The sequence below is a fragment of the Morone saxatilis genome, unplaced genomic scaffold (assembly GCF_004916995.1).
Source record: "Morone saxatilis isolate NCDOM2014 unplaced genomic scaffold, NCSU_SB_2.0 Contig17, whole genome shotgun sequence".
NCBI classification, from domain to species: domain Eukaryota; kingdom Metazoa; phylum Chordata; class Actinopteri; family Moronidae; genus Morone; species Morone saxatilis.
In genome coordinates, this window is record NW_023339729.1 from 23,577,994 (window position 1) to 23,591,111 (window position 13,118).

At 40.5% G+C, this 13,118-nt stretch overlaps 1 protein-coding gene across 1 annotated transcript in view; it reads left to right on the top strand.

Annotated features, from left to right (window-relative positions):
• Nucleotides 1-11,713, top strand: part of sh2d3a (SH2 domain containing 3A) — a gene marked incomplete in the record, with an annotated part of 14,260 nt that extends 2,547 nt beyond the window's left edge. The window contains 14 exon segments of the mRNA XM_035659416.1: nucleotides 2,021-2,060; nucleotides 2,215-2,331; nucleotides 3,050-3,193; nucleotides 4,218-4,507; nucleotides 4,603-4,688; nucleotides 5,973-6,092; nucleotides 7,002-7,159; nucleotides 7,261-7,449; nucleotides 8,208-8,369; nucleotides 8,818-8,933; nucleotides 9,098-9,269; nucleotides 9,371-9,482; nucleotides 9,919-10,104; nucleotides 10,765-11,713. Of these exon segments, the coding sequence (XP_035515309.1) occupies nucleotides 2,021-2,060; nucleotides 2,215-2,331; nucleotides 3,050-3,193; nucleotides 4,218-4,507; nucleotides 4,603-4,688; nucleotides 5,973-6,092; nucleotides 7,002-7,159; nucleotides 7,261-7,449; nucleotides 8,208-8,369; nucleotides 8,818-8,933; nucleotides 9,098-9,269; nucleotides 9,371-9,482; nucleotides 9,919-10,104; nucleotides 10,765-10,958 (2,086 nt within the window).
• Nucleotides 11,714-13,118: the final 1,405 nt, after the last annotated feature.

Below are 13,118 nucleotides of genomic sequence, written 5' to 3' on the forward strand. Positions count from 1 at the left end.
TCATGGTATTTGGTCAGATGTGAGGAGAAGGGCTCTACCCTCACATTCCTCTCCATACAGCTACCTACCATATAACGCTGCTGACTGCCAGCCAGGTAATGTGTCGGCCTGCGTCGGTATCCGAGGAATGCCGAGAAGATAGCGGTGTGTCTCCGCACCGGGCCCTGCCCCGGGGGGCGGAGGGGCGGAGAGGAGGAGGCGCTCCGGGGGGGAGAACTTGTGGGAACTCGTCCCAAACTGCGCAAGGGAGGAGGGCGAGGAGAAGAGGAGAGGAGGAGGTGGTGGTGGTGGTGGGGGGTACTGGGAGGGACTCGGAGCAGGGAAGGCTTCAACATTTTAACTCCACAGCTGTTGTTTGGTGGTGTAAGTTTGGACCACAAACCGTAAAACATGTTCGGGACGAGGGGGCTGTGAAGCGGACTGACAGGTAGGACTGTTGCCCGTTGCCAATGAAACGTTTCCGAACTGCGCAGAAGTTCGTTAAATAACGCGAGAAAAGTTTTTTAACTGTTTGATAGTTGGTTTAACGTTTGTGTGTGTGTGTGTGTGTGTGTGTGTTCCTTTTCTGGACTTTTATTCATACTTATGAGACATGAAGCTGTTAAAGCGTTACTTTAATCTTTTGAAATAAAAATAAATAAATAAAAAACCCGTCGATAGATACTTTGGTTACGTCTTGCTTACCTGTACGTTAACGTCACCTACCTGTTGCTCAATTTTGAAGCACCGACACTCACAATATGTTCCGAGTGAGAACAAACAACGCCAATAAGCTCTGAGTGAATAGACTACATTACTGTTCGCTATAAACCTTGAAGCGTCGGATTATACAGAGTAAGTGCTGAATAAAATAGTTTGAAACACAGCTACATGTGCTGTCAAGTTTCTCAATAGTGGCTCTTGAGCACATTGCACAGGTGTTTCTGTTGCGCTACCTGGGCCAACGCCCCTCAGACAGGATGTTACACCTACTTACCTCATAACAAAACTGTGATTTATTGATCTGTGTGTGTCAACATGGATGTTTGTTTGTGTTATGTGCTACAACAGTTGCCATTTTATTAGTTACACAACTCTCAGTAGCCAAATGCTGCTTTTATAAAGGTTATTATGTTGAGTTTTTTGTTTAAACTGTTTCAGAAAAGGTGTTGTTTCATCATTTTTGTCGCTGTAGTTGGTGGTATTGTTGTGTTTTTAATATAACTATTGGGAGACACCTCTCTGTATAAAGTAGATTTTGTGTATTGAATACTTTTCTAGATTATCAGTGACCCAAAAAAACAAACAAGAAAACCATAAAACCGCACAATACAATCGCAGAATAGTTGTATAGAGCTGAAGCACTTCAGTTAATTGATCAGTTAATTGATCTACAGAGAATTAATTGCCAACTAATCTGATAATATTTTTACCAGGCAGGAAAGGCCAAACATTAACCAGATCCAGCTTCTCATTTTTATTAGCTTATTATTTTTCACACTTTTCCTGACATTTTATACCAACATTTTGTTATTGTATGTGTGTGTGATGCTTCAGTGAAATGTTAATAGTTATATTCAGGGTCAAAGCAGGGTAAACAAGTAAACCTTGCACCAGTGTTTGTGCACATCCCTCCAGCAATCCCTGAACACATGATTTGTTCCACATTGTTTACGCGTGTTCACACACAGCAAGAGAGAGGGAGGCAGACATAGATTTAGATTTGCTAGAATGAATAACAGTTTATGATGGCTGGGAGTTATCTAGCTGAGCCCTGTTGCGAGTTATCTGAGCTGTTCATCTGTGAGCCTTGTGTTTATAGAGACAGGAAAGTGGAAGCTTTGGGAGGAAGGAAGGAGGAAAAAGAGGCGGACTATTAAAAGTCGCTCAGTTTGTGTGGTGTTAATTACAGAGCCAGACCTTGGCAGTGGCCTTCCATCCTTGTGTTGTTCATATTCAAAGGAAAAACATGGCACCATCATCTGCCTCCCTGGGGTTCAGTTTAGTAGCCCCAAATCACCTTTTTTCTCTTGTTTTTCAGCAAGAGGAGGAGTGTCAGTGCATACTTTAGCCAGCTGAAGGTAAGAGGTTAGGCAAAACGCCCTCTTTGTCTCTCTCTCTCGCTCTATAGCTACATTATATCCTTCATACCCTCACACATACAGAGTGTGAGCACTGAAAACATGCTTTCGATTAACTACAGTCTCTGCTGGGCTGCTGCTCTGTGTGTTGTAGGTGTTTGGTGGTCGGAGAGAGATGGAGTCGCTGAAGAAAGAGCTGGAGGAGGAGCTGAAGCTCAGCACTGAGGACCTGAGGAGCCACGCTTGGTACCATGGTCCGCTGAGCCGAGAGGTACTCAATAAACCACGCTATTCTTGCTGAATTTACACAATAAACATTTTATTTATTCTTAATTAAAGGATCAGATTGAATATTAGTTTGGAATTGCTTATCTGCTGTCTTTCGAAGTGTTATATGAGAAGATCAATGCCACTCTCACCTCCTATACAATTAAATATTAAGGTGGCGCCAGCAGCTGGTTAGTTTAGCTTGGCACAAAGACTGCAAACAAGAGGAAGCAGCTAGCCTGGCTCTGTTCAAATGTAACAACGTCTGCCTACTAGCACTTCCAAAGCTTACAAAAAAAAGACTTCCTGGAGTCTTGTTGTTACTGCAAGGTTGCCAGGCAACCAGAAGAGACTCAAGGAAGTCACTGCTCCCAGCCAATAAATTGTCCGACACATATCCCCTTGTCGTTTTGTCGTTTTTCTACTTCGGTTTATGTTTGGATTTAAAAATAAACTAAACTAACTAAATATAACGGGTTAGTTAGTGAACTTTAAAGGGGGAGGGCAGATTTTGTTAAATTTGGACGGAGCCAGGCTGGCCGTTTCCCCTTGCATACAGTGTTTATGCTAAGCTAAGCTAACTGGCTGGTTTCATACACTCAGTTGCCAGTTTATTAGGTACACATAGTTAAAACTAATGCAGTCAAATACAGTCCTGCAATAACTCCTATTTTCATGAAGGTTATTATATTGACCCACTTAACCTGCTGACTTGTCTCCAGGCTGCAGAGTCTCTGTTTGAGAGGGACGGAGACTTCCTGGTCCGAGACTCAAGCTCTTCCCCTGGTGACTACGTTTTGAGCTGCTTTTGGAAGGACGGGCCCATGCACTTCAAGATCATACGAGTGGTTCTTCGTCCCAAAAAGGTGTGTCTATGTTTCTTGTGAATCATTGTTAAAATAATTTGAAACCAATCCCAAACATTAGCTTTTTTCTGTTTTCTATCAGTGTTTAGGTTTTAAGGGGGTTGGTTGGGCAAAAGACGTCACTGTGGCTTCCTGAAAGTGGTGATTGTCATTTTACACTATTTTCCATTTTGTAGACCAAACGATAGTCATATAATTAGAAAAATAACCTCAAAGTTATTCAGTCTTTAAATAAGTTTAAGCTAATTTAACTGTCTGTTAAATATGATTGAAGCCAAGCTAGTACATGGTCTGATGCCCACCCATTTCTTAAGTCTAACAATCAACATATTGTAGTAGATAGTATAAAATGCTGCAGCTGCAAGAAGTACAGCCACATTTTCACATTACATCATCACATCATTAACGACTTTCAGCAGGGCAGTCTTTGTGCTGGGGTTTGTTCGATAACCAGATCGAAGTTGCAATTTTTGGTTAAAATGAACCTGAAGTTGATTAAAAAACATTTTTTTCTAAAAGTTTGCCAAGAAAAGGTAGATGAGTCTGTAACTGTTTATCTAGATTGGATTTCTTGAGGAGATGTTTAACCACAGAAGTTTTGAATGCTGCAGCGGAGTTTATATTTCTTTTGTTATGTAATGCCTTATTCTTTTAAAATATTTGACATTTGTTTTATATTGAGGGGTACAGATGGTTGAATATTTAAAGGAAATAAGAATGAGAAATATTACACATGCAAAAGCTTTCATACAAGACACGAGGGGCCATTAAGAAGTTCGATGAAAATGAAAATGATGTGAATCAATTGAACAAATTTGAATTGTCATCCATCTGTCTATGTAATACTCTGTCTATCTCTTATACAATAGTGTCAAACAAAATATTCAAAACTTTCAAAATAATGCAGTCGAGTACAACAGTATCTCTAACCTAGGCCTCAAAAATGATCATAAGCTGAGTCACAGTTTTTGCTGACACTGTGTCAGCTTGATATATTATATGTGTGCCTTCATCTGTGCGACAGGGCTACTCTCGGGAGCTGTTCCAGTTTGAGGAGGATCGCTTTGACAATGTTCCTGCTCTGATCCGATTCTATGTGGGCGGGCGTCGACCCATCTCCCAGGCCTCGGGCGCTGTGATCTTTCACCCAATCACACGGACCCTTCCTCTGCGTGTCATCACTGAGCGACATACGGAGCCCAGCAGCAGCAGCAGTAGAAGTGCAGGGGTAGAAAAACACACTGAATCCAAGAAAAGACGCAGCTTCAGCTCTGCACACGCCGACACACTGCAGGTTATCAATCCACTGCTAAGGTGGGAATAAATCAGTTGAAATGTAGTGTAATGCACTGAAACACACTGCTTACACAATACAAATCATGCTGATGGCCTTTATTTTATGCGTGCAGGAGTGGAAGTCAGCCTGCTAACTTGGAGAACGTGGGACGGAGGCCTTCACTTCAGTCTGCACAATCTGACAGCAACCTGCGAACTGGTACATTATCATAAACATGCAACCTCTACATACATACGTCTGTCTGACCCCTAATGTCCACTGGATGCAGCTCTGTCACAATCCATTGTCATTCCAGCCACTGCTTGCAGCTCGTGGGGCTCTTCTTTCCAATCCTCTGTCTTTATGCACCATGTCTGATTTGCCAGAGAAGCCTAACAATAATCTCTGAAGAAGGAAATTCACTTGTGAATGTATATACATGCTAATATTTACTGACAGTTGAAATGTATTTCTTTCTTTGTCTGGACATACCACTGCTCAGGAAATACAGATACAAAATGAAGATGAGACAACACGCTGTGTATAGTTCAGCAGAGCACCAGCTGCCAGTGAAACAGCCGACAAGTTATGTTCAGCTGGCTACTTTATTAGTTTTCAATTCTAAAAAAATTGTTTTGTCTGACAACTAGTTTTACAAACAGTAGCCTTCCCTTCAAAACAACTCAAGCATGATAATAGAAAAACAAACAAACCTATCTGTTGTATGTGTGCGTGTGCGCTCAGCTGAGAGGTTGTGTCCTGCTGAGTAGAGAGTGAAGAGTCGTCTTCAGTTTTGACCAATATTTGCAAAATAATTTATATTAAAAATAATTGCATTTACTGCACAGACAGGGGGCATCCTCATTAGACGGGCTACTGTGGAAAACACCGGTGGCAGCAACTTCACGATTGTGAAATAAGCATTAAAAAGTCCACCGAAAGCTCATATATATATCACAGACATTTATGGGTTTAATGAATGAACTAATTAATTAGTTATCTTCATTTACATTGCGCTGTTTACAGCAGAGCATTGCATTGCAAACACACTAAAATAGGCAATTTTGGGATCAGTGAGTAGGGAGTCATATTAAAAGGACTGCCTTGTTATGAGAGTGGCCTGTGATTGATGTGTGACTGATTAGAAATGATGTTCCAATCAGCTTGCTGTCTGCTGATTACAGCTGTGGCTTATGACTTCCATGTCCTGCATGAACTGACGCAACGCTTCATTACTTTAAATGAGTTTAGTTTAAAGTACAGCCAAAAAGGATCTGTTGCCACATTGATTATAAATGAGCTGCAGAGTTGTTTTCAGTATGCTTGTGTAAAACACAATAAAATAACCAAAACAACTTTAAACAATGCTGGATATGTGGCTCCATGTCTAAAATACCCACAATAGACATTTGTGGACATTTGAACCATGACACAGACATGAAGCAGAAACAAACAAAAACAGAATCCTTTTTTCACCATGTTGTTTATCTGTGACTCACCCAGGTGCCCCGCAGAAAGCTCAGTCAGAGGACACTGCCCCCCCCCCAATCTCTCCAGTGTTTCGCACAGGCAGCGAACCCCTGCTGAGCCCACGACCACGACACACACGGCCCTCCCATCCAGGTAAAATGCACACACACTTCTTATTTCTTTTTCTTTCTTTCTTTATACAAATTAAAAAGAAAAAAGAAAAAAAATAATTTGTCAGAAACCTGTTCGGTGAGCAGTAATTGCTACCTCGACACCAGAATGGTTTTCATAATGGAATATTACTGTAGATAACAACATAGACCCAACACAGAAAGAAGCCATTGTAACCTCGGGTAAGAAAATGACTGAGAGAAGAAAGGGTAGGTATAAAAAGCAATGTTCTAGCTTTATTTTTAACTGTTATAAAAAAGAAATGGTGAAGCTCTCAGCACCACTCTAAATTAGTTTGAAGTGAAACACCAGCAATGCATTGCTAATTTGAGCGTATTAGACAGGGCCATGGTTACCGTACTGACACAGGTCATGTCCTCACTATTCTTCTGTGAATTTGTGGGTTTTAGCAACCAAAGGGCACATTCATTTATGACCATTTGGACCCATTTCCCCACCAGAACTGTATTCCTGGCTGCGTGGAGAGGGATTTTAAATTACATTTATACCTTCACGTTGGGAAACAAAATGGTAATGCTTTATTTTAAGGCTGTGTAATTTCATTGTAATTTCCTATAGGAAGTTTCTCACAGTAGAGACAATGTTCTGATGCAGTTAATTTTAGTTCAGTAAACTGGTTTTGTATGGTTTTCAGAATTAACTGTTACAGGAAATTCCCTATGATCTCAGTATTTATAATATCCTCATTATGGCCTTTACATTTCATAGAAAGGGAAACTAGTTACAGGTCAGGGCCAAATTGTAGTGGTGACAACATCTTGCTGACTGTGTATTCTGACTGTTTCTCTTGGACCTTTCTGGGTCTCTTGTGTCTTTAAATGAGACTGCCAATGACACACGCACATACAACTCCCTCCTCTGTCCCCGCAGGTGGTGGCGTAACTTTGCGAGGTTCAGACGGACAGCTGCACTCCAGAGCTCCTCCAAAACCTCTCAGGGTCTCTGTTGTCTTCCCCAACGCCGTCCCACCCCCACCTACAGACCAAGACTATGACCCTTCTTCTTTTTACGATGAGCTGGTTGTCCAGGTAAGGAACTCCTCACAAACTGCTCACTGCTCAGTTGATTGTGATTTTGTCTGTAAAATGAGTAAGGCTGTCTGTAAATGTCCACTTCCTGTTGTGTCCAGGTGCCACAGTCCGGACGGAAGGGTCATGTGGACCGCCTGCGTGCAGAGGAGAAGTGGCAGAGCCGGGCCCGCCTCACAGAGACTTCCTTTGGCTTTCTGGAGGCACAGAAAAATGAAGTATCGGTGCCGATGCTGCCGCAGAAGAAGGGGGCAGAGGAAGTGGAGGACTGGCATTTTGAAAAGCCACATGTTTGTATAAATTATAATAATATTATTATTTCTTTAATAGTTAGTCAAAGTTTTCACATTTGCTTAAATTAATAAAAAGGTGACTACACCAGGGTTTTGCAAGTATTAGCTCTTGTATATTTTACATTGTTGCAGTTCAGATTCATTTTAAATGCATCCGTCAAACAGAAAGTAAAGTCTAAGTGATTTGTGGTAAATATTCTAAAACATGCAAAGCTACTTTTATTTATTTACTTTTTACCGAAACAGTGCAAGATATAATGCACAGGAATGTAGTTATTATTATTTTTATTATTATTATTGAATATCCCTCAGTTTAAAAGGTTGTAATTGAGAGAAACTGATCAGGATTGTAATCTTAAAATATGTGTAGCTAGCAATATGAGCTACACTGAATACCTGCAACCACAGCAACATAAAAGGAAACTTTCTATGTTGTTAAGATCATGTCTAGATGGGCCTTTTACTTTTGTTAATGCTGACACATTCCTGAGAGAATCTAGGCACCTGTCCTCATATTGTTTCTAACCTGTGATGGCTGAACTGACTTGCTGAGTGTCTTTTTGCCACCAGGTGTCAGAGTGATGCTGTATGTGACAGTTTTTAACAGCTGTCTGTTTGAAAAGTGCTATATATGTTTCTCAGTAATTAACAACTGTGAAATGAGCATGAACATTGCACACCTACAGTACAACAGGTAACAGCACAGAGGGTCAGAGTTGTACTAATGTTGTTACATCCTTCTTACACCATCACAGGTAGAGTCAGAGTCGTGTTTCCAGTTGGATCACTTTAAGTCGGTGCTTTTGCCGGAGAACAACCGACCTCTGGAGCCCAGCGTCCTGCTGACACTCAAAGAGCTCTTCAACCGATCAAAAGCAGACACCACCGCTCTGCACATGCTCAGCGTTGACTGCCAGGTAGCTCTCAACAGTCTTTGCCAAGTAGATCTTTAGAATCAATATATGCTTCATTTTTTTATTATTATGTTTATACAAAAAAAAGTGTAACAGCCTATTGAATGTTTAAATCAAATGCAAATAATAGGCTAAAACTACCCTCTTCTGAACATAATATTCATCATTTGTGTTCGCTACAGAACATGTCGCATAAGGAGTATTTTTTATTGAAAGAAACTTGATAAATTGATTCATACTTATGTTTTCCTGTAAAAATTTGAAAAAAATCTGTCTGTCATTTAAACATTTAAAAGTTTTAATAATTACAGGCCCTGGCTTAAAACTTGGTGTTTTTCAGTAAACTCAACAAACCAAACTGCCACAAATCGAGAGTAGCTTAAATAATCACTGAAAGAATTGGATGTAGAACCTGAATGGCCATTGATCTGTCATTGTTGTGGTACTGCAGGTAGCACGCATCGTTGGGGTGACTGACGAGCAGAAGAGGATTATGGGAGTTGGATCGGGGCTAGAGCTTGTCACTTTGCCACACGGACACCAGTTGCGACAGGATTTGTTAGAAAGGTACATAAAGCTGACACACTTAAAAATAGAGATGAATAGATACTTTAACCCACACCAGAAAAGTTATTTAGTGACTTAATCACTCTATCTGGGTGGCTAGAAGAACTGTCTGTCATTTTGCCTACTCTCACACACCTCTAATATATTTATCTTCCATTTTGTAGGCATCATCTAATAGCACTGGGAGTCGCAGTGGACATCCTGGGCTGCACAGGGACTGTGAGCCAAAGGGCAACCGTTTTACATAAATTAATCTTATTGGCTCAGGCCCTGAAAGAACACGCCTACAACCTCTACTCCTTCTCAGCAGTGATGAAGGCTCTGGAGATGCCTCAGGTAGTGTAATTATGACTAAGATATGCTTGCTCTATGCAAACTAAGGCAAAGTGGAAGCTGGTTTAGGTTTTCAAACACTCTTGCTATGTTTGTGCGTGCAGATAATGCGCCTGGAGATGACGTGGCGAGCGCTGAGGAGGAACCACACAGAAACTGCAGTTTTATTTGAGAAGAAACTCAAACCCTTCATGAAGTTGCTGAACGAGGGAGACGGTAAGTGGTGTTGATAAAGAGAGAAATGCATTACATTGCATTCATTTGGCAGATGATTTTTTATTTTTCAGACTCAGGAGCTGCAGTCAGTTTGTCATGTAAAATCAAAAAGACTGAGGAATAAAGCCATAAATGAAATTTAGTTCATTTCATCACTTGAAACATTTTATCAGACTTCACACATCTCCTCCTGGAGCCACAAAAGGCTTTATACAACTTTTTAACATATGCAGTGGTACTCCTAGAGACCTATAAACAGACTTTGAGATGTAGAATTGGCACACTTTCCCTTTGATAGAGTGAAGTTCTAGATAAAAAAAAAAACCTGTTACTCCAGACAACTGCTATATAAATAGCACTGTGGCCCAATTTTTAGGTAGTGGATGTATTGCATATATTTTATGTGTACTCTGTGTTCATTTTCTTTTCTCTATAGACTCTGTGGTCGACGGTCCCATAGCCGTGCCACACCTGGTTCCTCTGCTGATGGCGATGGAGGGTGAGGACCCGGTGGAGGACAGTGAGCGAGGCTGTCAGCTTCTCTACGATGTCCTCCAATCAGCTCGCAATGCTGCGCTGCACGCACAAGATTATCAGCAGCATGCACACTCTCTGCTCACAGGTACGCAGGCATGCACAGTAATGTCCTCTCTTCTTTTCATTGACAGACAGTGGTCCTCATGCAAGAACATTACTGTACACTTATCCGTTTTTTGTGATGTTTGTTCATAAGAGAGCTTGCAGTTGTATTCACCAAATTCTCTTAACTGGGTAAACTTAAAAATAACTTGTTCCACCAACCAATATTGGACTGTTGGAAATTGCAGAGTCAGTAGTGGAACAGTAGGACCTGAAACTATTAAAAAATACCAACAATCTGCCAATGACGTGTCACCAGAGCAGCAATGTACTGTGAAAGAAATGAAGAAATAATGGTTTGACATCACGACTATTTACTTTAGTTTTAACAACTTAATTCAGATTAAAGACTGTTCTTCTTAAGTCAAACAGGTGTTTTCTGCCCTGTAGAGAGAGGCAGATTTTCTTTTACATTTGTACCTCAGAGAAAATTCAAAGTACAAGAAAATTGGTGATTGCAACAAATTCTCTTGAATCACTCATACATATTTACGTCATTGTAAAGATAGTATAGCTCTGGCAGGAAGCACAAAAGTATAAAGTATTATACTCTAAAACAGTGTGTACATTGTGAAACCGAATGTGAAATTACATAATTGGTGGTATCTGATCCGATCAAATGTTTGTCACGCTTCTTGCGCAGAAGGCTGGGAGCCGATCCCTGAGCTGCTGGAGGCATTCCGGACGGAGTTCGCCCTGCGGCTGTTCTGGGGTCAGTCGGGGGCAGCGGCCGACAGAAAGGAGCGCTATGAGAAGTTTGACAAGATTCTTTGTGTCCTCTCAGATAAACTGGAACCCGTGGAGATCACCCCACAACAACCTGACCCTCTAACCTGAGCCTCAGGGCCTGTTTCTCTAAATTAAAGGTGAAATCAGCACTTTCTTCACTAGGGGAAAATAAAAAGCAGAGATGAAAGTGAAATGTTTTATTTGAGCCTCGGCGTGTTGCAGGAACCAACGCGGGGATCTCACCCCTGAGATCACACAGACATAAAGAAAAGTTCTTTTTGAGATGTAAGAGACTGTCAAGCAACAACTTAACTTATAAGAGAATGAATTACATCTGGCATGTGCGGGCCCTGGGCAGTCCTTTACTGTGAAAAGGGCTGCGTTGGATTCATTTGACATTTTTAGGAAATCTGAAATTGTTTACTTAAAAACTAGCATCTGTTTACTTTTTTAAATGTGCATTTCTGATACTCCAACACTGTTTTATTAATCCACACCACTTGTTTGATACTTGAGATTCCAAAGGACCAACATGAACACTATCAAAACTGAGTTAGTTCCCTTTGTACGTAAACTGCTGCTGTAATAGACCACACTGGAAATTGTGTTTTTAATTTCAGTGTTTATACTGCATTGAATGTATGTTTATTACTTCTTGGTTGCCAGTTTTTGCATGTAATATTTCTCATATATGATATTGTAAAGAACCACAAATGACAATAAATGTTTTTTTCTTTGCACTTTATGACTCAAATGATACAAAAAAAGATGGATCATACAATAATACCCCTAAAATGTCCACTAGTCCAGGACAGAGTTGCAGAGAAAGAGATGGGTAAAACCATACCTGGCCAAACAAGATTTTGAGTCCTCCTCCACTCAAAAATGTATTTGTTTTCTTGTTTGAGCTTCACTGTGCAGAATCATGTATGTCCGGAGTTTGACAAATGTGTCTGCTGCAGGACGAAAGTTTCTCTGCTTCGCCTTAAACCTAAAAACCATTGTCTGTTTACACAAAAGTGATATGGAAACTTAAAACCTCGAGAGCACAAACAAAAATGAACTTTCCAGTATACAGTATTCATAGATTCTGGATTTTATGATGAGAAAGAAGCAAACCATAGAATTGTTAACTAGCTAAATTAAATTACTTGTTTGTGGAAAAACCATATTGGACACATATTATTTACAGCAGAGTATTTTTAAAACATGTCTGGAGTGCATCTTTAAACACTCTTATCAGATTTTTCGAACTGTTTCAACCTTTTTGTTTTACTGGCAGTGGAGTATTTAAGATTCACCTCCAATTTCCTTCCATTTAAACTTGAACAGGTCATCTGGATTTCAGGTCAGAATGACAAAGGTTTATAAAAATGTCCTTTGTTTCAGAGTATTTCAGAAGGCCAATAAGAGGCCTGGAGGCTCAGTATATAAAAACAGGAGGTTAAACGACTAGTATGGCAGGTGGCTGGGGGGACGACCAATTATAAAAACCATCAAAGAAGAACAAGTTGAGCCACCAGCTTTCTGACCAGTCAACCACTAATTGGGGTTGCAAAGTTTGTTGGGACTTTAAAAGTGGAAGACCAGGGGACTTCCACTTTATGTGATGCCACATCTTATCACATTAAAAACACGCAGGTTTCACAAGGTATTTGGGGTGTCAGTTAATTATGAGCACGGGTTAATTCGCCATATTTTTTACGTTTACATTGAGGACTGATTAGGATTGGTGGCGTGGGTTACCATTGTTTTTTTTTTTACCCACCCTGGGTGCTTAAATTCAAAGAAAGAGAGGACAAAAGACATTACAAAGCAAGTTTCCTTGCAGACTTCACTTTAGTAGGGAAAATGTAAAATGCAGTTCAAACGTTTACATTGCCAGTTCAGTTCATACTGGTCATTAGATCCCTCCATAAAGGGCCTCCAATGTCAGGGATGCCTTTGTTCTGTGTAAAAACATTTTTGAAGGTTATTTGAAACTAATATGAAATCCCAGCAGGCTGAGTTACTCATATCAAGAGGGCATCTTCTAAAGTCTTTTTTAGTAGCTGGAGCATAGTTAGGAGCTGTAGTGGAGGATAGTAACACAAAGAATTAATCTTGCATTAAAAACAACTTTGGAAGATGCCCACTTGATTAGTCTAACCCAGACAGCAGAAGCCTCATATTAGCTTCAGAAAAACTGCATTTCTTCCCAGAACGAGGAACTGTGCATTTTGTCCCCCATCTCTTACATTAGAAGCACATTAGGAAGGGATCTCTTCA